General features: G+C 34.1%; 1 protein-coding gene across 4 annotated transcripts in view; it reads left to right on the top strand.

The window, feature by feature from the left end:
* The window catches only part of Pka-R1 (protein kinase, cAMP-dependent, regulatory subunit type 1), a 174,687-nt gene that overhangs the window by 108,343 nt on the left and 39,318 nt on the right, over positions 1-27,026 (top strand). For all 4 annotated transcript variants that reach the window (XM_089633265.1, XM_089633266.1, XM_089633268.1 and 1 more), the window contains one exon: positions 24,229-24,384. In XM_089633265.1, coding sequence (XP_089489391.1) covers positions 24,229-24,384 — 156 coding nt within the window. The remainder of the gene's footprint in view (positions 1-24,228; positions 24,385-27,026) is intronic.

Raw genomic sequence — 27,026 nt, 5'->3', positions numbered from 1 at the left:
TTATAAAATGATCGTAAAACAATTAAATATTTGTGCCTGAACGTCCGCAAAATAAAATAAAAGCCACTTTTTGGCGATGTTTTTTCTTGTATTGAAAAAATTCGGATGGTGTTGAACGAGAATTTAAACCTTATCGCCATCTATAAGGGGTGTTATTGTTAGCGGCTTGATTCAGAATGTCACACGACGTATGGCATCGCCTTCACCAATTTTTATGGGTGAACGAGCTATTGAAATTCATCTTTCATCCCTCATTTAATCCTGATTATCTTCAAGACCCCCATTAACAAAAACTTTCTTATGGTACAAAATTAAATTAATAATTTTTTTTTATTCATCACCTTTGCTGTCACTGACTGGCTTCTAACTTTGTAGATGATTATGATAACTGTTAGGATTAATAGCTTAGTAAAGTAGTGCAAAAATAATGGAGGTACCTGCATAATAAGACGGACTTGAAGTAACCTTAACAACGTATTGCCGCTCCCTTGGAGCGAAACCTGACGTGTTTTTATTTTCTTGCATAAAACTAGGGTTCAACTTAAGAAAAAGGGTTACATAGTTTTATTGTAGCCATATATTCTGCATATCCTTTACCGGCTTGTATGGCGATATTACATAAATTAAACATCTTCGTATTATTCCTTCTTGAATAAAAAAGGGTCAAACTTGTGCGAAAGGTTTTTATGAAATATATATATTATATTAAAAATCGTATTTTTTGCAAAGCGTTCAACGGCTCGTGAAATGATATAATATCTTCTTTCGAATACAAATAGACACAATCTTTCGAGACCTGCCCTCACCGACTCTAAATGCGTTTCTTTATGTCGACAATTGACATTGAAACTCTTTCATCTATCGATTTGTGTTTTTATTTCGTGTAATTCGATATCACGAAGTCGTGGAAAGTAAGACATTAGGTTTTTTGCATTGTTTCACAGCGACAAACCTTAATTATATTATATCTTAATGACTACAATTTAGGAATTGTTTACGGATGTGGCGCCCTCTGTTATTTTGAAAAAGAACCATTGAAGTTTTGAACAGCACCCCCGGTGAAAAAAATTCAAAAAGAAAATTAACCAAATTTTATATCTTTCTAATTTTCAAAAACCTTTACACTATTTGCTAACCCATTTTCCTACCAATTTTTTACCATTTTTGCGAGAAGAAATTTCCTTTCATTAAAAAAATGACTAACTTCACATAAAAAAAAATCAAGAAGACAAAGAGCAGCAAAAAACCCGCGGTAGCCATTGTATTAAGCTATATTAAGCCCTAACCAACTAAAGCAAATGAATATCCAATAAAAAAACGTCTTGTTTTTCTTCCCTTTCAATGAGTTCGTTTTAATTTATTTGGTTTCGGGTTCGGGAGCGTCCCCGCAACTCTGCCACGTAATGTATTCCTTTTGTTCGGGTAACAACTGTCAACGGGTTTGTTACAATAGTAACACAATATGATAAGTGCATTATCGTGAGTGGTAGAGGGCAGCTGTTATTTAGTTAGTGTTCTAGAGACCGCGATGTCTTGTTCCACGTATAGCTTTTATTGAAACTTGTACGACACTTGTATCAAAGTTTCATCGTTGTGTAATATTGTTGATACTAACTAAATAATTATACCTCTCTTTCGTAGAAAACGCTTTGTTCTTTGACATTACCTGTAATATTATCGTTTCTGTAATATATTTAGTTGAAATGCATTAAAAAAAGAATTTACCTGTAAATTTTAAATGTCTAAATTTCAAAACAGTTATTAGGGGTTAGTGGCTTTTGCCACTAATGAAAAAATATGATAATAAAAATAAAAGAAAAAGAAAAATTAATGATAATATTACATGATAGTAATAATAATTTCATCGGTGAATTATTTTCCCATTTGATCTCTGGTGAGTTGACGTGTTGTTCTTGTATTGTTTTGTATTTATTTTACTTATATAATGCACTTGCATAATGTTGATTGACTAGATGATCACTTGTGAAAAAGTGTGTGGAAGGGTTTAGTTTTTCCTAAGGGGAAGATTTAACCCAGACATAAAATCGGAAATATTAAATGTATATATATATATATATATTGTTATTCACGTAGCGTAAACTTTCAGGGGTAAATTTAACCTTTTATTTAACCTTTAAAAACATACAAAGCTGATTTTACCATCTCATTCTAACTTTCAAATATCGTTCGTAACTTTCAAGTATGTATCTCATAACTGTGTTTTGGGGTTGGTGACTTGTGCCTAAACGCATAGAATAAAGAATAACAGAAGAAGTGCCTTGTGGGCGTGTTTCGTGATCCAAATATGAACCCAGTTTGGGCCTATATGTATACAAAACCATGATCACGAAATTCAAAAAAGATGGCTATATACAATTTCAGGCAAGTAATTGTAAGAGAGACAGACCGTGTGCTAAGTGGTCTAGAACCAAAAGGTACTAAGCAGTACTAAGTCAGTGGCACATTTGTTTCAATTCAAATTTATATCTAAGGCGCTTCTGTTTTTCTTCTTTATTCTATATCTAAACGGGAACGATATTAAGAAATAAAATTATGTCATTGAACGAATCTAAAAATTTGGAAGGTTTGTCATCATGGCAGTAGGTACCCATAGTGTTGGTAACAATAATGCACGAAAAATGTACAGGAATCGTAAATCCAATAGATTTAAAAAAAATCCAACAATTTTAGTTTTTTTTTGCAAAGTGCTTTCTTGTGTAAATATACTTTTGATCGGCTTTATAAAGTTTTCTGAATTTTATTATTTTTTTAAAACCATTTTAAATCCTTCAACTAATCCGCATTCTCAGTGCCTATTATTCGCCAATTATTCTAATTGAATCATAATAATCTCTTCCCCGAAAATTCAATTATATGCGGGTTAATGTGCCGGTCCCAAAATTCTGAGATTTACTAATATGCTTTCATGAAAATATTCATAACAATTTGATAAGTGCTTTCTTGTTTTAAATCCGCTGATGTTTCAAATAACTCATCTGAGGAAACTCTTCTTAAATTGCCAATCTAGTTATGTACATTTTTTTGTTCATAATCCATTTTCGAGATCCATATTTACATACTCGTTAAATTGATCTTTCTTTTTATGTGCGGTCTTATTCTGTGGGATATTTCTAAGGAAATACATTATTCATGAAGCTGGAAAGTGCTCCGTGTTGGACGTCTTGAGAATGCCGGCCTTTTATTTATTTATTTCCTTTTAATACATTGACTGACAAAATATTGAATGAGTCCTCTCAACTTATTTAGAAAATGCCTGTAAAAAATCTGTAATTCCTTATAATTGGTTTATAGCTATATACAGCTGGATTATGAATTTATTGATTTTTCAAATAGAGAATTTCACTGTTATTTTATTCTTGAAAAGAATGACGATAGTGAAGGTATTTTCATGTTGAATAAATTTTCTATAACGAATTAAAATGTGGCATTTTTGAGTTGCCCCCAAAACGACCGGTTCGTTTTTATTTGTGAATTCGGCGAAGTTGACGTCACGCCGGGTAACGTTAGTGACAGCGTCTTACCAGCCAGTGGAGTTCTCCATCTTATAATTATGTTGTAGCCAGTTGGGACCGTTTCGGAATGTGCGTTTTTTTAAATCAATAATTATGAATGAAAATATAAAAATTACTAATTTTTTGTACAATGATCAGAATCAGAAATATACACTTTAAATCTTCCACAAAAGGAAAGGTAAAGGTTTTAAAGGTTGGTATTGATGGTTTGTGAAAATATCCCATTAATGTTCGTATTTATTTTTACCACCACTCACGTTAGTTCTTTTGATTGTGGTTAATATAATGGTACTTATACATTTTCGAACCGAAACGCGAACCGAGCCGAGCCGAGCCGTTTCGCGCCCTTTGCGGTTGCTTTGTTCCTTTCCATAAGTTGAGTTTCAGTTCGGCTCGCGTATGTATACGAAGCATAACACTTATGTTACAGAATTTAACTTAACCTTAACTAAGTTTAAAATCGCATTACTCTGCCGACCATCTGATGGGCGTAGTTTGATAGCAATTTTGGTTCTGGAATAATATATTGAGAGGATATTTAATCCAATTATGAGAAGTTGGAGTAGATGGAATAGACACTCTGGATATGTCGATGATCACGCACCGAATACCGGAAGATATGTAATTATGAATTTTGATATTTTCTACTATTATTTAATTTTTCAATCTTGCTCTTATCTGAAACTATATGATTTTAATACTGCCTCCCCTGAGATTTATGAGCAATTTATTCTTATGGAGAAAAATAATTATACAGGGTTTTCCAATAAGATGTGTTATTTTGATATTCAATCGTAAAAGATCAATGGTTTCGTTGCTTGTGTGGCACGTAGCGCCGTCTTGTTGAAAGTAAACGTTGTCCAGATCAATACCATCCAATTTCGGCCATTCAAAACCATTAATCATCTCTCGATAGCGCAATCCATTCACCGTAACTGTTGCTCCAGCCTCATTTTCGAAAAAGTAAGGTCCAATGACTCCGCCGGACCATAAACCGCACCAAATAGTTACACGTTGAAGATAGAGAGGCTTTTCAACAATAACTCTTGGGTTTTCCGAGCCCCAGATGCGACAATTTTGCTTGTTGACGAAGCCACCGAGGTGGAAATGGGCCTCATCACTCAAGATGATTTGCATTTGATTCACTCAAGTGAATTTTAATAATTGCAATGCGTTGTTGAAGCGTGTATCGTTCCATTTTTATTAATGGCGTAGTTTCTACTTGTCAAATGTCAAAAAATGACAGCTTCAAAAGTAACATCTACCGAAATAGCGGGCTATTCAAAATAACACCTCTTATTGGAAAACCCTGTATTAGTCAAATAATAATATATTTATTTAAGAAATTTGCAACCTGTAAATAGGTAGAATACATAACAATTGGATAAAATTGAGGTTTCTCATAACCTGCCTCACTAGGCTAGTAAGGCTAGCCTGTGTTGAGGCAGTCATTATAAAAGTTTAAATACTTATGAGTATGCCTACACTTATATTATAATATAAACACTCAATATTTTTGTTGGATCAATAGCTTAGAATTTGGGTGAGGGTACCGGTAAAGGCCCTGTTATTACTTTTGATTTAAATTATAATATTCTTTTTGAAATTTGTTTGAGCATCACATTTTTTATGTTCTCTGGAAGAGTATTATACAGTCTTGTTGCAATGTACCTAAAATTTTTGCCCTGTGTTCATCATTTCAAAAAAGCTGTGCAATTCTCATGATGCCAAAGTTCACTGTTTCAGAATTTTTGTTCCTTCTATCAACAAGTCTACCAACAGATTTTCTCTGTCTACAAGTCTTCTATAAATTTATAACATAATAATATATACTATCGTCCTAGAGAATATAGATAATAGATAGGTATGAATTTGTGATTTATGCATATCTAGAATTATTACAATCGTCATTTACCCAATAAACGTTAAGACTTTGTTGTTTCTTCTTTCATGGCGAAAACTTACTGATATAAAATATTTCTAATTTATTAAATATCTGGTCACATTAATCGTATTCCTGTTAATAACGTTATTGCAGGCATTTGACGAATGAAGTGACAGGTTTCCTAATAAACTGTCAGTATAAGACAAATATGTTATTAGGATGTCGGAACACGTGTTCATAAAATATCTAATTTTGTATCATTTCATCGTTATATTTATTAGGAAAAGGACACCTACATGAACACGTATTCCGATATATACTGAATAGACTAATATTTTATTGGGAAATGGATTACTATCACGTTTTTAACAGGATTTCAATAAATCAGCCATACTAATTTTTCTCCGTGTATTATCACTTCTTATGCAAAGTACACTGTAAATTATGCAACGTCTAGTGTGAACACTGAACAGTTTGTCCGTAATAAAAGTTTTCGATTAGCTGGTAGCTCTCTTCTTTCTTTCTTCTTTGGTTGCCTCGCGGTACTTTATTGCGAAAACTTCACCGGCGAGTATCCGTTCGCATATAAAGTTATATTTTCATGGCTGAAACTCTACAAGGGAGAAAATGGCTGAATAACAAAACTTTTGCAGAACATCGTGTTTGCGTTATCGTTATTTTATCCGTATCCAAAAACAGAACAGAACTGTTCAGCTTTCAACTTGCAAGCGTCACGCGTTCACGTTATCCAAACGATTTGGAAAACATTCAGAACCGAAAATAAGTACTTTGTTCTGAACGTGTTCGAGTACAAATTTGTTACTGTTTGTTGTGGCTTATTATTTGTAGTTTATTTCTTTAAATAATATAAGTACCTCAAGCGGCATGTTTGTTCAGTGCATAATAATGCTGATAATATTTGGTTGATTTATATAGCGCTATTTTTTTTTAAATCAGTTCAATGGCCACCGGTTCGTTGATCACTAATACAAAACTATATGTACAATGCATTTGACCAATGCACGTGATGCTGCATTAGAATGTTCATATATTATTATTTATTTATATTTATTTATTTTTATTTATTTATATAATTTGTACATTTATTTATAACAATTACAGGTAATATAGCCTAAGACGTTATAATTGTACCATTTATGCAGTGTATATGCAATGCCAAAAATCTCGCAAATGCGCTATAGGACACAAAAAATAAATCTATTTTTTTATCTATCGCATTCAAAAAGCACGTAGCTCTCCCCACAGGTGAGTTCATAAATAAATTAGTGCGGCTTGCTCTACTATATAGAAGATTGTGATGACGTCCTCGAGAGTGAGACTCTGGTACAAAAAAATTTAATTGGGCCAGTATCTCATTATTAGATAATAAGTGACCGTTTACTAGTTGAAAAAAGATATATATAAATATATAGTACAGGCAGATAATATACAGGACCATAGTTACCTGGGAGATGACTTAAGATTAAAACCGTTAATTGTTTATGCAGTTCACACGCAGAGAACATAATTGGAGCACATGTTACCTATGTTTCAGTATAAATATGTTACATGTGTTTATTTTTTAAATTTTTTTATTATCTTATGATAGTGTGTAAATCACCCCTGAAATTTCACGGTATGAGCATACCACATGGTTTATTTTTCATGATTGTATTATGACGAACAAATAGTATATATATCGAATCGTCTCCAAAATCGACAAAATTCGAAATTAATCTATTGCTTGCTATGCAGGGTGCGGCGAAACAGACAATGCAAAAACAGACTTCTTACGGAAATGAAGTTTATTTTATTTTATTCGTTACATCATGTTGTTTTATGCATCATGTCCTGAAGATGACATTAGAAAGGTGATTCCTGAAGTTTACGGCCGCATTTTGGCATATCTCGACGGGTATAGCGGAGATTTCCTTCCGAATCCGATCCTTGAGTTATACCAAGGTTTAAGGCCGATGTGTAAAAACATTTTCCTTCAGGTAGCCCCACAGGAAGAAATCGTAAATTGCAGCCGGAATGCCCGCTGGGTGGCACGGTAATTTTCAAGAAACCTGCGGACGGGGAAGCCCCGGTGTTGTCCGGACCAAACCATGGTAACGACTGAAAACGGCACGACCCTCCCGACACAACGAGGTCTCTCCCAGTTTCCTACCCCGACCACATGGAATATACCGCCCCTTCAAAACTGCATTGTTTTGATACATCCCGTACATTGTGTATTTATTACGAAACTCGCGAACAAGGACGCGGAGCTTGACTTCTGATCGCGTCATATCATTTAGTTCCTTCCATTTTTTCAGCAATAAATCGTCCACATTTTCCTATAATACATCTTGTTTTTCCTGCCCTTTTTAGGTAATAATGACACATAAACGTTTGTATTTTTATTGCGTGACTCATGCCATGTTTCCCGAACAACCAATGTGAACTTAACATCACACATATTCTTTTTTAACAAATTACCTATAGAGAAATACATTTTTCTGCATATAAAGTCATTATCCAATGATTAACTCGCCGCCAAAATTGGATTTAGAAACCTTCCATATTTCAATATTCATAAGTCATTAATAAACATACTTTCAAGCATGGCATTTCTTCATTATATTTATATATAGACGGCCGGCATAGTCCAGTGGTAACGCATTGGACTGCCATTCCGAAGGTCGCGGGTTCGAACCCGGCGTGCGCAAATAAATTTTATTTGATTAATTTGTGTTATTTCACAATTAATTAATTAAAATAATATATAGTATACTTGCGGCACGTTCCAGAGTGGAAGATACTACCAGTATCGCCCTGGTGTAAGACCACCATTCAGAATTGAAACGTTGCTCCAAATGGCTTTAGCCGTGTTTAGTGACTAGATCTGAATAGCCAGGTACTTCCCCACCTTCCTCTTTCCCTTCCCCACTTACCTTCAGCCTCACAACATCCCCCAATTGGGGATGCCATAGTCTCACTGGCTCCAGACGGGAGCAGTTGGGACTCTTGTGAGGTATTCACTATAAAAAAATAAAAATAGTTTTTCACAATTTGCTTGAAATGATTTAAGTGCTTTTATTTTATTTATTCTGAATATATATATATATTTATAAATAGACTTACCATTGTACTCATTTGCGTTTTCTATTCTTATATTTGGATACTCCATTAAAGTGTATTTGTAAGCACATACTCGTTTTTAAATTATTTATGTTGGTATTATATGCTCTACAATCCGCAATAGAAGTACCTACCGGCTAATTATACAGTCTTTTCGAATTTCAACCATGAGTTAGGTAACGACAGGGTAGGTTTTTCCAATTATGTTTATTGTAACAGTTTCAAAAAATTATGTGAATACCGCAGAAGAGTCCCAATTGCTCTCAACCGTCTCGAGCCAGTGAGACTAGCATTCCCAATTATTGGGGTATATTGTAATTATGAAGGTAGCGGGGAGGGTAAAAATGGGTTCCATGAAGCCGGGAAGTACCTGGCTACTCAAAATCTGGTCACAAAACATTTCAATTCTGTATGGTGCTCTGAGGGTTTCTTCCATTCTGAAACATGCCTAAACATTAATTGTGAAAAGTCTAAAATTAATTTCGTCGATAATAGCATAATTTCTATATGGCGTCTTTTAAATTAAAGTCAAATAACAAACTTTCTTTACATCACTATTTAATAAAAATTATCATCATGTTTCAAAACCAATGGTTTCTTCATCAGGATGAATAATTAATGAGTACTATGTATCTTATGTACTTTGTATCCTGATGAAGAAACCATTGGTTTGGAAACATGTTGATATTTTTTTTAATAAATAGCCTCTAAATAAAGTTTGTTATTTTATTTAAATTAAGACGAGACAATACCGTAAAGTAAAGCCAGAATCTTAACAACATAGTGCATAAAAATGAGCAACGGGCGGCCCTTGTGTATTTTTTTTTTTTTTTTTTTTTTTTTTTTTTTTTTTTTTTTTTTTTTTTTTTTTTTTTTTTTTTTTTTTTACAGTATTACCGCACAAGAGTCCCAACTGCTCCCGTCTGGAGCCAGTGAGACTATGGCATCCCCAATTGGGGTATGTTGTGAGGCTGAGGGTATTGGGGAGGGGAGGGAGATGGGGAAGAGGAAGGTGGGGAAGTACCTGGCTATTCAGATCTGGTCACCAAACACGGCTAAAGCCATTTCAAGCAACGTTTCAATTCTGAATGGTGGTCTTACACCAGGGCGATACTGAGAGTATCTTCCACTCTGGAACGTGCCGCAAATATACTATATATTATTTTTAATTAATTAATTGTGAAATAACACAAATTAATCAAATAAAATTTATTTGCGCACGCCGGGTTCGAACCCGCGACCTTCGGATCTGTAGTCAAAAGCGTATACCACTAGACCACGCCGGCCGTCAAATTGTAAATCGTATTGGACAGACATGCGGTTGAATTTTCCTTGTCAAATTTCTAAAATAATGTGGAAATCCTACGTAAGTGATGAAGTCGTGTAAAAACAATATTCGGCGCGCGGCCCGGCGTAATGGACGGACCTACGGTCTACTTTGCTCTGCCAGGCCTAGAAAATCGATCATTCCTTTGGGTTTATTTTAATTATGCACGAAGAACGTATTACTAAAATCTCGAATGTTACTAGAGGGAACCCTCGGAATGTTACTAATTCATCGTCTAGAAAAATACAATCTGGTTCCTATCCCCCAAATTTTATAGTTGAAAAAAGTTTTACAAAAATTTTGAAACCGTTTAACATAAAATATTTTTATGTTATGGTCATGTTTTTATTATTCTTAAATATAAATAACTTACATCCGTAGGGATACCTCTAGAAACATTTAAGATTTTAGTAATACGTTCACCAGAAATAATAAAAATGTGAGCGTCGAGCAAACCTCCGTTATTAGAGTCTTATGTCGCCTTAAATTCACTTGGTATTACGGGATTAGAACCCGCGACATCCGGATCCTTAGTCGAGAGCCTTACCCACGCAAACCGGTCTCTCAATTGTCAATATTACACACTATTGACAACTTAGAGACCGTAGGCGTAAAGTAATTAAATTATTAACTAGGAGGTACCGGCATCGTTTTCAATTAAGTTCACTTCAGATGAATTTAATTTCACCGCTCCAACATCTCGCGTGAACAAGCTAAAAATAATCACCTGCGAACCTTGGCAGCCGCCTAGAAACTTTCAGATAACACATTACCTATTTAGACCATTCTCAAAAGTTTTCTTACGCAATCCACGTAATACTGCGTCACATCCGACTTAGCGGTTTGGCAACTTATAAAATATGCAAATCGGATACTTTCGGTATTATCGGGAAACAGCTTTGAATGGTGCCCTTTTAGTGCGCGGCTGTTTTTATTTATTTACAGTCTTACTTTGAGCGAAGTCTTGTTAGTGTTTTACACGCAATTCTTGCCATTTAATGGTGTGCTCGCGTGACCAGGTAGATGTTTGTTAAAAATATACACATGTACGCTGAATATTTGCAGCTTTTTAAAAGATATACTGTTGAATCTTTCACCTTTAGAAATAGCAGATTAATTCGACGTTTTATTTTCATAACGCTTTTTATTTCCCCTAAATACCGCCTGTATTAATTTTATTACGCCCAAACGAATTTTCGCGTATAAACGGTCTGTATTATTGGTGCTAAAATTAATATGAAATGCGCCTTTTTTTATTCATTTTATAGTGAGCAATTTATTTTTCGGCTAATATGGAAATACCATTGATTCTACATTTAGTTGGTCGATGATTCTTTGAGATATAGCTTATTTATTAAGAATCTCTTCAAATTATTCGTATTCCTGTTAAAAAACGGGATTGTAGGCCATTAACGAATGAATTGATAGGTATCCTGATAAACTTTAAGTAAAATACCAATGTTTTTTCACGATGTCACGTGTTAAAAAACGAAGTCGAGAAAACATTTCCGCATTTCGTCATTATATATTATCAAGACAAACGCAAGTGCATAAACGTGTTCCGATTTTATTACGAATTTCCTAAAAGTTTATCAGGAAACAGCCCGCAATCCCCTTTTTAACCGGATTACCAATAAGTTGAAGAGATTTTTAATAAATTAGCAATACTCATATTTCTCCGTGTGTTTAGTAGGTTTATTTTTATAATAATGATTGATATTACATGTTATACACTACTGTAAAACCGTAGTAGTAAGTACGAATTTACTGACGTCAGTGTAAAACATTGACGTGTTCTTGATTGATTCTTGATGACTTCTGAATTGATTTAAAGTTGCAAAAATACAAGTATATTTTTATAACCAAGAGCATAACAAACACGGATGCTTAATGCTCATATATTATATTTTATGGTTTTATTATCAGTATTCGATATGATGTGTGGGTTGCAGATATCGAAAAATCTGTTTTTTTGTTTGTTTGGCTTCTATCGTTTTGTTACGTGTGAATGTAGTTGTCATCAAAATGTCTCGAATTAAATGTGTACGCACCATAAGATTAAAACCTTTTTTTCTTGAGAAGAATTTTCGACATGGGAATGTTTTTAGGATAAGTTATTTAATTCAATACTTTTACTAAGTTAAAATGATCATTATATATAAAAAATCAGCCTGCGTATGTTTGCGATCGCAAAACTTGAAAAGTAGTCTACCGATATCGCTGAAAATTTCAAAGTTTGTTTTTATTAGTGCCAAGAGTCTTTGAATGGTAAAAGACGTCGGGGACGCCCGAGGAATACTTAACGCAATGTCTCTGCACTGAAATGAGATACGGAGTCGAATTAAAGTAGACGTAATGTAGTTTTTTAACAGTAAAATTGTCGTATACAGTAGTGAATAATGGAAGAAGTCGGAGATGCCCTAGAACGACATTACCAATAGAGAAGCATCGCGGGTTCCACTAGTTAAAAATAATTAATCATCTTAGACTTCATTAGTTCTGTATTGATATTATATCGTAATAATATTTGCAAGATTATTGAGACCTCGTGAAAATGTTTCATAATAAGACAATTCCTTCCTGTTAGTTTTAGATCATAATTAGTAATGATATCATGATCCTACCTCGACTTCCGTGCTAGAGCGGTATGCTACTTGACCCTAAACTCAAAAGTCGTGGGTTCGGAACCTGGAGTGGGAAAATTTAGTTTCCACTTCATTTATGAGTGTTGTAGATACTCTCAGCATCGCCCTGTTTATAGACTATCATTCAGAATCAAAACGTTCTAGTTTCGCTACATTTAGTGACTGATTAGGTACTTTTTAACCTTGATTTTACTTTTATTTTCCTCCTCCACTTCCTTCAGACACATACACTTCATTCATATTATATTGTTTCTCTTACTCCATGCCGTTTACACTCGCATAAAAAAATAAATCCTGAAATGCTATTTCATAAAGTTTGTCCACAGGAACGAATGCACTTCACTTACACGCACATATAAACTAGCAAGTACCTGAGTAGGTACAGTAGTGGATAGGATATGGGTAGTTCGCTATCCGATGGGGATGAAGTATCCCCAGTGCACCTGGCTCAGACCGCATTCGCAATTAAACTTTGATTAAATAATAACCGTTTCGTGGGAAATTCCGCACTGTTCCATTCATAAGGATTTAATTATTACTGACTGTATTTTACGTCGTTTATTAAACCGGTGAAATGCTGAAATCAAATTTTGCAGATGAATAACCCAATAACAAATACAATACCTAATGGACGGAAGTCGTCAATTTTTACAGAAAATCAACAATGTAGTCAATAACAATTGTGAATTGGTTAGTTCGAAATTAAATATTTTACGAATCACTATTATTGCGCAGAACACCAATAAATCACCTTATAGTAGAATAATTAGGAAAACAATATTTATTTTGCATTCTGTTATAATTTGAAATCTTATATTATTTTGTAATAAATCATTACATTCTTGAATCTAATCTTAATAATTTCTAAGACACGCGTTTATTCGTCATTTCCATCATGAGCTCCTAAGCTTCTAACTATTATTTAAATCTAAAAAATAAGAAAAGATGCAATATTGTTATATTGTTTTAATATTTTTCAATTGTTCGATAGGAAAAAATCGATGAATTAGTTACCCAGGTATGTAACTTGACTCGAAGTCGGATAGTACCTAAAGCCAGTTTTCTATGAATTAGTTCTTTATACATATACATATAGCAACAGACCAGAAATTGGTCAAATAAGCAGTAACATTTATTCCGTGTTCTTCAGATGTGTATCGCTCCATTGTTTGTTGTCAACTAATATCTGTCTAGAACATAAATGCCAAAACACAATGAAATATGACGCCATTTGCAAAAAATATGTCACATTCACATTGTGACATTACTTTTGCCCCACCTTGTATTTATAATTTATTTTAGGGTTTTTTCTTATACTTCATTAATTTATTCTTTTAGTTTTAGCGAAACAGTCCCGATATTTTATATTATACAGGGTTTTCCAATAAGAGGTGTTATTTTGAATAGCCCGCTATTTCGGTAGATGTTACTTTTGAAGCTGTCATTTTTTACATTTGACAAGTAGAAACTACTTCATTAATAAAAATGGAACGATACACGCTTCAACAACGCATTGAAATTATTAAAATTCACTAGTGAATCAAATGCAAATCATCTTTAGTGATGAGGCCCATTTCCACCTCGGTGGCTTCGTCAACAAGCAAAATTGTCGCACCTGGGGGTCGGAAAACCCAAGAGTTATTGTTGAAAAGCCTCTCTATCCTCAACGTGTGACTGTTTGGTGCGGTTTATGGTCCGGCGGAGTCATTGGATTCATTACTTTTTTGAAAATGAGGCTGGAGCAACAGTTACGGTGAATTGATTGCGCTATCGAGAGATGGCTAATGATTTTTTTATGGCCGGAATAGGATGGTATTGATCTGGACAACGTTACTTTCAACAAGACGGCGCTACGTGCCACACAAGCAACGAAACCATTGATCTTTTACGATTGAATATCAAAATAACACCTCTTATTGGAAAACCCTTTATTTATATCCTACAAGTCATTACGTAAATGTTTATGAAGACTAATGAACATAACGCAATTACTACAGTGAGTAGTGGAATATTCCGATACAGCGTTTATTTTGTGCAAAGCCTTGTCGTAATTAGTTTATGAAACGATTAAAATACTCAGAAAATACATTTTCAGCCAAGCAGAATTTAAACTTGATTCTCTTGGTCGATATTTTATACTCGCGTGTCATTTTGCCAGGCGAAAAACAAAAGCAAATCGAATTGAAAAAGTCAAAGTTTATAATGCTAGGATTCATTTCTAATAATTATTTAGAAAGATAGCAATAACATCGGTCAATATTATTTTATTGGTAGTTTGTTATTAATGCTGTAAAATTGAATGCAATAGTTAAAATTCAATTATGGAGAAATACTAGATGATTATTATTTACCTACACGCTACGTGAAATGTGTTATTCTTTTTTATTTGTAGTCATCGTGAAAAAAAATAGTTTTAAAGAATTTGGTCGGTTAATCCTTTGATCGAATAAGTTACCCTTATTTTGTGAAAATGATTCATGGTGAAAATGGTCATAATTCAGCAAGAGATCTCGTTTGTAACTGTCGTGGAATCAGTGTTGCAAAACAAACATGGCATTTTTTTATTGTTTATTCCAGATCTTGGGGAGGGTGGTGCAATCCCACGAGCTCCATATTATACATAGAATATATAAAGTAAATACAAAAAATATTATATAAGTTATAATATAAATTCGAAAATGCTGTAGGTATGCAAGAAATGCATTTCTGTGCGTTAAAACAACACACTGGAAATTGGTCAAATAAGCAGTAACAATAATTCCGCGTTCTTCAGGTTCGTATGTTATTATCCATTGTCTGTTGTCAACTAATTCTCTATCTGTCTAGAACATAAATATCACAGCACAATGACATTTGACGCCATTTGCAAAAAATACGATATTTTATAAAATATAATATCGTAATAAAAAAACGCGTTTAACAAAGTTTTTTATCCTTTTTTTGTCTACTGGGTGGGTGAAAATGGGGTGTAATCTGAACGACCCGTTCAAATGATACCTCACGTTCTTGAAGGAATTGTTGACACGGTAGACTTGTCTCATATTCATTAACTTTAATTATTTAATCCTTTAAGTAGACATCCGTTCATATCATCGTTGAACATTGCAAACGCTCACTTGAATGATTAATTATTAACACCTTTCTAATACGATTCAATTCATCTAATAGTCTATAAAGTGTTTTGGGTCTTGTCTATAAAGATGTCGAACTTTTAAAGTAAATGTCGTCTAAATAATTAAAACAAAATAATATTAAAAAAAACCTTAAATAAATAAAACCATGATATAATCCGAATCTTTGAATGGATTCTCTAATTTTCTCAATACATTTACGTTTGGATAGTTAAAGTCTCCTTTTACCTTTGTGAAATTTTCCCATATGTTGTGCCTAAAAAGCGTATTTAAAAAAATAGCTTTGTGTTTTTCTGTGAGCGGGGAGTTGGAATGTGTTATATTTAACATCATAAATACTGTATCTTACTTAATCTAATGTTTACACATTGAGGTAGTTTCTGCCTTCTAATTTTCACCCCAAAAGTAATTGTACGTTGTTAACTTTCCCGTAACATGTTTGGCGATGCTATCACCCCCATTATTCAGGAAGTCTAAGTGGTTGATGAACCTCAAGTCTTCACACCGCGTTGTTCGTCCGCGCTGTGTTTAGTGATTATAGGTTGTTAACACGACCTGTTATTTTTTAAATATCGTAGGAGAAAGTACCTAAGTACTTGCAAGTGTTAATTTTAAATGTTGAGTTGGAAACCCCTAATTCAGGGGTTAGAAAGCTGCTTTTCAGGCGGGTTTGGGTACCGCCGCCCCGGAAAATATTTATTGGATAAACAACACCCCTGCCATAGGTCACCTCAAGATGTTTGCTACGTTTTGTGACTTAGCAGCGGTGCCCGGGTCCGTAAGGTGAGGTTTGTCTAGGTCTTCGCAGCGAATGCTTTCGCCGACCAGCTGCGTTTAGGGCCGGATCTGGAGAGACTGATGACGGAGACTGTTGACCTCTTCAGCCGGACTGACCTTGCACCGCAGTGAGAGGGATGGATTGATACGTCTGTCACTCTTGGACACATTGACCCCCAGATTCCTACCCACCCCTCTGCCATATACGCAAGTCTCCTATACACTGACAGACTGCAGTCAGTTTTCAATGCTGCAGCAAGGCTGATATCCGTTGTTTCCAAATATTCCCACATCTCACAACATTTGCGGAACATTCATTGGCTTAAGTGCCCTGAGAGAATCCAATTCAAACTCTGCTGGATGGTTATAGCCCTATTCGCTCTATAGCTCTGTTGATAGCCGTACATGACATGGCGCCACCCTACTTGTCGGAACTGTGCATTCCAAAGGGTGTTAATTTTAGGCAAGAAACCCTTCGATCAGCGTCTTCAACAGCAATAGGTAGACTCTCAGTACCTATCCGCAATACCAATACCAATTTTGTAGACCGAGCTTTTGCAGTAGCAGACCCAACAGCTTGGAACAAACTCCCTTCACATTTGCGAAAGATCGACAGCTCACCTGAGTTCAGAGCAAAACTAAATAAAATATTTCATCCGTAAATCGATCCAATATTGTCTTGATATTTTGATTAATTATTTCTATTTTGATTATTACACTATTATATTAATATAATTCAATAAATTTACTATTATTTGTGTTGTTTTTCGTCAGTTTTAATCCGTTAATAATGTCACATTGTGAACATAGTTTCATGTTATCAGAGAAGATAGTGTTTTTCGTACATATTATTTTTTAATTGCCTTCAAGTGAATTTAATAAAACTTCCATGATAGTAATATTTTTTTAATAACATAAATGCCATCTGCATATGTAAATATATATTTTTTTAAATCAACGTTTATATTGTGCCAAAATGAATCCAAAATGCCTGATTTTTTTGTTACCCTCTGGGAATTATTATAATTTTTAATTGTGTGAACGAGATAAAAAGTGAAGAGACAATTTTCTTGCAAATTTTTTAAATGACAGGTTGGTGTATTTTGAATTTTAAATTCTTTGAAATTTTTAACTAAAATTATCGGTGACCTCACTTTTTCTCGTTTCAGATAAATATAAATGATTTACTTTTTTTTAATTGCGTTTGGAACCTTTGGTTTCTTAAAGGTGCTCATTTTAATTGTTCTGTGGTTAATTTCTACAATTGATCGTAAATCATGGTCTTTTCTCTTTCTAGTCACCGTTTAAATTTTACATAATATTTCTTAAATATTTTGGCCGAAGACGATTTTATTCATATATGTAGTCATAAATCTTAATTGTACATCTCTAGTAATAAATGTTAGCTGTAAGTTATTACGATTATTAGTTATTGTGATATATGTTAGAGGTTACCCATAACTGGCGCATAGCTGTCGGAAATACATGGATTGAGACTTTAATTAATACGATTGCAACCTAAGGTCGAGGCTAGAATCATTTCTACTTGCTAAATAAGCCATCAGAGCTAATTGTTATCTATCACAAATAAAGTCCAGTATTTGAGACAAACCCATAGCTGCAACACTTCTCACGGTCACTGTGGTTAGTTATAGGTTAAATAAATTAGGTTATGAAGCGCCATTGGGGTGATTTTTACCATGAAAACGTCGCTATATAAATAATTCAATAAAAGTCATTATTATTACTAACGAAGTCTTCACTAACAGTGGATAATTATATTTATTTAAAAAGTTATTTCAATATGATTTAATTAGAGTATTTTCTTAGCTACGGTTTACTTAGACCGCGCAGCAAACGGAATAATCAAGATGAGATTACTATTAATTATTCAGTCACAGACCCAGCTCAGCAATTTGGGAAACTAATATTCCATTCCTGATTTTAACCCTTTTCGGAAATTGAACTTTGCCACTTAAATGTTCAACGCTGGTCTGCTATCTCAACTTGTACTCCGCAAACAGAATATAATATTAATGTATGATAAATTCATCTGCTAATTCAAATTTTATGCAATCTTCTCACTATATAACTATGCGTTGGATTTACTTATCACGTATACCCACGATTTGTGAAAGTTCTCCTCACAATAAGTTTGTTCTCAAGTTCCAACTCTTGAATCTCATAAAAATCGCTTGGCAAGCGAAATCCATAAATGGTCGATGTACGCGCAAAAGTGTTTTATTTAATTTATGATTAATTTTATAAGAAATATAGTAAGATATTCAAGAGAAACTCTCACAAATAATCTATTATAACCTGATAATATTTGACAATCTTCTACTACCACTACAGTATGCGGAAAGTGTTGCTTGTGTTGTGATGGAGGACTTAGCCAGCCGAGGAACCGAACACTCAACCACCGACCGGTCAATATTAATTAGTAGTTAATATAAATTATTTGGTGGCTTTTGCTTATATATTTAATAATGTAATAAACTCTTTTGTTTCAATTCTACCCATGCAAAAAACTGTAGAAAAAGCTACAAATTATTGAAAGAATATTTTTTTATATTCATAATGTGTACCGATTCCTATTAACGATTAATCGAAAATAGTGATTTCACCGAGAGCCTCAACCGAGTTGACAGACAACTGTTTTGCTTGTGTGTAAAAAATCTTATAATTATTTCTAGGCACTAGCTAACTTTTGTTTATTGGTGTTTTTTTTCTTAAATTACTTTGAGGGCGCTTAACAACGCTAGAAAACTGTTATTAAAATTATAAATAATTAGCTGCTCTACTAAGGTTACTCGATATGAATCATAAATTGTATATTGACATAATTTCAATATACAATTTATCATATTGAAATGATGTCAATATACATAATTTCAATATGATAAATTGAAATTATGTCACATTGTATATTGATGTAATTTCAGATGTCGCGCCTGAAAAAGCTTCAGACTTATAGAAAAATTGTCTAAATGACATGATATGAAAATTAAGAAAGGCACAGTAGGTCAAAGTTTTCACAAAACAAAGTGCTAAAACCAAACCAAAACAAACCCAAGTAAAATAAAATATTTATTTTTCGGAATAACTTTATTGAGTAAAACCTCAAATTGTAATATTTAAATATTGTCTTCAATATTTAAAATAAAATAATTTTACTAACCGATTATTATTGTATTTTTTTACTTCAGGTAGGACTAGCTATAAAAAATGGTTTTCAATGCTATTATTTAACGTCAAATGGACACATTGTTTATTCTGTCCTTTTCTTTGGAGAAAGTTGATCGAAATAACAAATTTTGTTTTAGTATATTTAGTAGTTACAGAGAAATTATTCCATCGTTTCCAGCTGTTAGAAGTCATAGCCATATTTGAACTTACGCCATTAATATGCAAATTAATTTCAAATGTATAATAAAATATTCATGCTTCAAAATTATGTATTATGAAATTCAATGAATACCACGAATCATATTTGAGGCGAAAACCGTTCCCTTTAAAATATGAATAATTTAACGAATCCGTTCGTTCGCATTTGAACTCGGATTCCCTTATATCTTCAGTTGGTAATTGAATCCACTGAAAAGATGGAGCAATTAAAATGAACACTAACAAACTTGAAGGTGAATATTTGCCATTGTTTTTCTGCAAATAAATTTTCAAATTTATGCCACGAAATCTGCATTGCACCGCAGTGTTAAAATGTCAAGGAGAGGAATTTTATTGCATTCGTATTTTACTTATATTTTAATTTTGATGGTGGTTTTCAGACCTGTTTTTTTTACTTTTAAATACACAAAGTGAAAAAAAACATCCAAGTGGATTAAATTAATCAGGAAGCGAGGGACGTGAGAGGGATGTTTTGTGGTACACCAGACTCTTATTTGTGGAAACATACATACCTACCGTAGTTTAGAAACACATTTGTTTAGTGCAAAAAATATTAAATTTAACCCTCTCTTAATAATATCTCTAACATGTATTACTTTTATTTAAAACTAGCGCAAATCCGTGAAAAATCACGGGATAGTCTGAGTATTTGAAAAATCAGTTCCATTTTTGAAAAGGACAATTATAGACAAAGGCAGATCCACTTTGATGTGTAACTAAGAGCACACGAGCAACTTTTTGCGACTATTTCAAAATTCATACAAATTTAAAAAAAGTGTCGTCTCTTGTGCGCACATCCATTTTTCCGCAATTTGCGATGCACTACGTCGTGTAATATTTTAAATTGAGCCGCTATCAATAACAAACCTTACGTAGATGGCGAAAAGGTTTAAATTTCCGCTTAACACCATCCGCCTGTTTTGATTTATTCATGAAAAAAATATGGCCATAAACTGCCTTTTATTTTATTTTGTGGATGTTCAGGCATAAATATTTAATTTTTTTTCTATCATTTTATAAATAACTTAATTTTCCACATTATACAATAAAATCATAACCGAAAACGGGTTCGTAAGTAGGAGATTTTGAACTTTAAAGCAGTTTTAATAGGCCTTTACATTATTTTTTTTCTGGACTTATAAAAAGACTTACCTAAAAAATACTCGATTATTTCAAAGGCCAAGATGTATTCTACTCGCAGTATTTAATTAAAGTATCTGAAACATTTCTAGGCGACCAAATTTTCAAACCAAAAACACATGATTTTGCATTACTACGTATGGCATCGCCTTAATACATTTTGGTGGAGCGACGCCACCTTTACCCCAACTAATGATTTAAAACCGCGAAAGCCTTAATTGATTTTTTTTTCTTCACCGTGATTTAAAATAGTTAAACTAGCTGAACCCTCCAAGCATTGCTGTGGCTCAGTCTGTCTGTGTAGATAAATAATCAATAGCGCGTGTTGCTTTTACGTCCAACAGATGGCGCTGCTTTTTTAAAATAACATATTTTTACCTTTCACAGATGACAGTCACTAGCTATTAAACTTTTTTATAAGCCGCAAGTAATAAGTTATTAGTCTTAGTGATAGTCTAGGAATAGATTAAATGCATACATTAAGTTGTTAAGCTCCCTTGAGGTGATTTTTTCACGAAAAGGGCGCTATAAAAATAAACCAATCATTATCATTCATATAATCTAGATATATAAAAATACACGCGTGTTCGAATGCAAAGTTGTTTCAGAAATTTCTGAGATTTAATATTATGTAGGTAAATCTTTAAATTATTATTGTTATTCGCAATAAACCAATAGTAATACAAATTTTACATAATTGTACATCAATTGTACATATTTTTTTATTGAGCTTGATTTTCGTTTCGTTCACATAATTGTCAGTTTTACAATTTTTTGTGTTCAAATAATTATTTTATTTTATTTGACTTCCTGTATTTTTTATCTAGGTATGTATTTTGGTTTCAAAATGGCCGACTTCATTTACAGAAAGTCCGTTGTGTCGGACATGTTTTTGATTGAAAAGTTTCTTCTTGTTTGGTTCTTTGGGACTTGAGCACGTTTTCATAGTTGGGAAGAGCTTTATTGTGATTAAGTACACTTCAGAAACATAAAAAAGGTTTTGATGCTTGTCTTAAAAAACATCGAGTTCCTTCCTACATATAATACTTACTCATATATTTTTATTTCTAGTCCCAGTGAGCCTTTTTATTACTTTAAGTGACAGAATGCGAACTTCCTGATAAAATATTAGTCATATATAATATATCGAGAACACGTGTTCTTTTCCTAATATATATCATGATGGAATGCTACGATATAAGTGTGTCAGTATCAATATCAGTATTTGTATGAATACTTGTTCTGTCGTCCTCACAAAACATTTGCTTTTGACTGATACTTTGTTAGGAACTCTTTCAATTCATTCGTTATAGGTCCGCAGTCCCATATTTAACAGGAGAACGAATAATTTGACCACTTTTTTAATAATGAACAGTATTTCATATCGGTAAGTTTTCTCCGTATACTTTTCTTTAATTCTATTCTATATCATTATTGAAAATAAATTATTCCTTACTAATGATATAGAATAGAATTAAATATTACTTAGGAATATATTATTGCTAATTATATCATTAGTTAGGAATAATTTATTGAAATATTATTTAATTTTTCTGGTTGAACCTGGCTTTATTCGCGTAATAAATAGGTACAATTCAATAAAAATAAACGTAAATGCTTAGTTATGGTAACTTAAAAAAAAGAACGTGTTTACGTCCGATTGCTGCTATGCTAGCTATTTGAGAAAAAAATCAAATCTGGTTGAGACTTGGTATGGTACCATCATACTCGACTGATCTCTGGTGAGAACGGTCGTATTCAATACTTCTTCTCCCTTACTGATTAATGTGTTTCGAATTTTACACAACTGAAAAATAATCATTTACTACAAATTAATGGCTGTGTATTTAAAACTTATATATAACACGTTATACATATTTACAACGCATTTATAAGTAAGGCCCAAGTGGCCTGTCCAAGTCTACCAAAGTTGATATATCTAACAGACAGGTTAGGCCTTCAAGAGTGAATGCTTTAAAATTTGGAGACAGCATAAAACAGATTGGGCCCATACTCTTGCCCTCTGATTGGTATATAGCATTTTCTTTCATGCTTTCCCTGTGATTGGTATATAGCCTTTTTCTTTAATTCTTGCCCTGTGATTGGTAAATAGCCTTTTCTTTCATTATTGCCTCGTGATTGGTATATAGCCTTTTCTTTCATTCTTTCCATATGATTTCTACTAACCAAGCAAGAACAGCCCTGAAAACAATATCTTATCATCAATAACGGGCTCTATAAAGCGCCCCTAATCTTGTAGCGATGGGAGCTATTTTTGAAATGACGAATAAAAAGGTTATTTATTTTCTCTTTTATAAGCTACATTTGGCGACTTAGCAGGGTTCATGGGGTGAGGTTTGTTCTGGTCTTGGCGACAGATGCGTCTGCCCACCAACTGCGTGGCAGGCTGGATTTTGAGAGACTGATTGAATGAGACCTTATGACGTCTCCAGCAAGACTCTCAGAACATCGCCTTGTGCCGCAGTGGGAGGGATGGATTCATACATCTGCCACTCTTGGACATACTGACCCCCATATTCCTACCCAACCCTCATATCTTTTTCCTTCCCAGAACTACCTCCCCTTCCTTTCTAAAGATGCTCCACACCGCATCCTCAAAGATGACATATGCCCTGAGGGGCATTATTTTCCTCAGTGCCTTCTGTGTGGAGCTAATGTAAAAAAAAAAAAAAATACGCCCGTGGGGCTTTTACTTTGGGTACATACATAAAATGGTTAAACTTTTTTTTTCACACGGATTAATAATACACAATAATGGTTGCATATGTTTACAATTATTATTGGATAAAATTTAAAATTATAATAGTAAAATGTTAAATTAGGTATGAGAATAATATTTTACATGCAAAAAATATTTCGGTATGTCTTAAACATCGAATTTATTATATTAAAAATGTTGATATCATTTGTGTATTCATTTGCTAAACTATGTAGGTGAGGAATTCTCGAGTTTGTTTCATAATCTGTGAACAGTGTCATCGAAATCGGTCATTATGCCTAGTATGTCGAGTAGGTACTCTTATATTGACTAGACTCAAGAGTTCATTATTATATTTTTTTATGGCACCATAGAGCGGTAGAGATTATTGCAAGAGATGTTTACTTCAAAGAAGATGGTTGGCGTCTGATTCCGCTCGCTCGTCTGCTTTTGTGTTGACCCCCTAACCTAGTTAATTACCGAATGACGCTAGATTAATTGGTACAATAGTCATATTAACGTGTTGTTTGTTTGTTTCAGGAGCAGGCGCACACCGCGGCCCTCGCCGCAGCGGCGCCCGAGGACACGGAGGACTTGTCGCCCCTGCCGCAGCCCGCCGCGCAGCCCGCCAGGCGCCGCGGCGGCATCAGCGCTGAGCCCGTCACTGAGGAGGACGCTGCCAGCTATGTCAAGAAGGTAACTACCTTATCGTCACGTATAAGGCTAACTATATCGGTCTAACTTTTCCCTCCTCCTCATAAAAAGTGCATGTTACCTAGAGAGGTTACAACCGGTGGTGCCAACTCAGCTCCTTTAGAGTTAGGACGAGTTCTTTCTGAGAATTTGAACAATGCTTCAAATTTCAAAGCTAATTTTCACGTTCTGTGAAAGATTTTTTCCAAGTTCTGTTAATATTTCAGTTCTGTCAAGCAGCTAGCACATAATGATATAGTAACTGTTATATCTGCCTTACTTTGCAGATTTTGATATTGGGAACTCTTTGTAAAAATTAAAAGGTTCTACTGAAAATAGTGTTTATTTGCGTTACAATTAATAGGTCTGGATTTAGCTACACTTTTCATTACCCGAGGGTTGGTAATTCTCTGGTTCGAGAAGCTTGTTCCCTGTCAATATCATCTCACAAGAACTTGTTACACTCTAGCGATATCTGACCTCTAGAGTAAGCTTTATGACTAGCGCCATCTATCGCTTAAATATTCAACCTTATTACCATAAATCGCAGTAACATAACTTGAATGGGACTTTCGCATAGCTCGAAAATGAACGTTGAAATTTGAAGAATTGTTCAAATTCTCCGAAAAAACCTGTCCTTAGATTAAGCTCTAAATTAAGGCCGTCGCACAGAGTCGTATTTGCACGATCTACGCGGCCAAAAGTCCCAATCTCAAAATAACAATACTATTCATAAAAACCGGTTCCCCGAACAAAGGACTAACCCGTGAACAGAACCCGTCCCTGTTCTACCTTGTAATGCGCACCGCGCACCCGTGGCGTCAGTCGGAATTGAACCGTTTCACCCTGTGCACGTATCTGTTCTCGGCGACGCGCTTTATTATACGAACTTCCCAAGTTATTTTTTATGTTAACAAGTTATTGTTAAAAATTGAAAGTGATGGATTCTAATGAAGAAGGTAAGAAACTTACAAATTACATTATAAAAATCATGGTAAACTACAAAACAAGATTATTATTTCAACTTATAAAAAATGTCTTTTTCGTACCCTGATTTCCTTCAATATTTTTCTTTACTAGTGTTTTTGTTCATATATAGGGGTAGATCGGGCTATGGTTATTATTACAGGTTGTTATTTGATTCTTTTCCTTATAACTAGTATCAAAATCGTGTCCGGAAACTTCCGGATAAATATAGTTTTGAGGCGTTAAAGATATGTAGCGAAATTTCGTATAAAATTGGAAATGTTTGTTAGTGTCTTTTAAGTATGTTTGTTTTAGGTTCAGAGGGTGCATCGGGAGTAAAGATTGTGACTCGACAATACTTATTCGACTGCATGAAAAAGGAAAATTTGCCTTGTTTAGATGCAAATCTAAACTATCTAAAAGATCAACTTTTGTCATGTGAAAATTATAATGAAGACCAAATTATTAAATTGAAATGTGGTTTTGCCTTTTTCAAATCAGAACTGAAACAAAGGTGGGTCAAAGCTCATTATAAAGAAGCTTATTTTCTAAAATACAACCAATCTTGGCTAGAAGGTACTTTTGAAATACCTGTAGTTGAGACACAAAAACGGCCAGGTCGGCCATCCAAGTCGTTCGAAGACTTAAGTGAGAGGAGCAAAAGGCGAAAGACTGAAGAACTTCGTTCTAATTTTGAAAAGGATATCATAATCCATGCTGCGACAGTGGAACTGGGAAAATCTGGTAAAAAAGATGCATCAAATGTCTTAAAAGATATCACCAGTACTCCGACACGAGCAACTAAATATAAAAAGGCATTTTACTGTACAAAATCAAGTAAAAAGCAAGCCTCCTCCTTAACACCAATGCAAGCTTTGCAAATGTTAGTAAATGCCGATTTGACACTTGGACAGTACGAAATAAGGTACAAAGTCCACAAGTAGGTGCTATATATGTGGAGCAACCTCGAAAGATTTCAATAAATTGGACTACACAAGAGGAGTGAATTTTGCAGCCCTTGAATTCGGCATATCGGTGTTGCACGCCAGAATTGGAATTTTTGAATGTATCCTACATTTAGCCTATAAACTCCAAGTACAAAAATACAGGGAAAGGAAATCGAAGGAGGAGAAAGACCTAGAAGAGCAAACCAAGAAAGAGATACAAAGAAGGTTTCGCAATGAAACAGGGCTAATAATAGATATGCCTAAGTCCAATTTCGGCAATACTAATGATGGCAATACCAGCAGAAGGTTATTTGAGGACCCCAAATTAGCTGCGAAAATAACTGGCATCAGCTATGAGCTAATTTACAGACTAAAAGTCATATTGGAAGCAATTTCAAGCGGATTCAAAATTGATCCCGTAAAGTATGAAAAATATGCTTCAGAAACTGCTCGCGTTTATTTGGACCTATATGATTGGCACCCTATGACGCCAACAATGCACAAGCTTTTAGTCCATGGCGCAGTCATCATCGAAAAGGCATTATTACCAATCGGACAGCTTTCCGAGGAAGCAGCTGAGGCTCGCAACAAACATTTTAGATGTTACCGCCAAGATTATGCGAGCAAATTTTCAAGGGAAAGCTGTAATCAGGATATTTTTAATCGCCTTCTACTTACTTCTGATCCTATGCTAAGTAGCATGCGGACTGTAAAAAAAAGGAAATCTGGAAC

This window comes from Hesperophylax consimilis, chromosome 7 (genome assembly GCF_061612785.1).
Source record: "Hesperophylax consimilis isolate HC1 chromosome 7, BYU_Hcon_1.0, whole genome shotgun sequence".
Classification (NCBI taxonomy): Eukaryota; Metazoa; Arthropoda; class Insecta; order Trichoptera; family Limnephilidae; genus Hesperophylax; species Hesperophylax consimilis.
The sequence above is the reverse complement of the archived record's forward strand: the minus strand, read 5'-3'. Positions and strand labels throughout refer to the sequence as shown.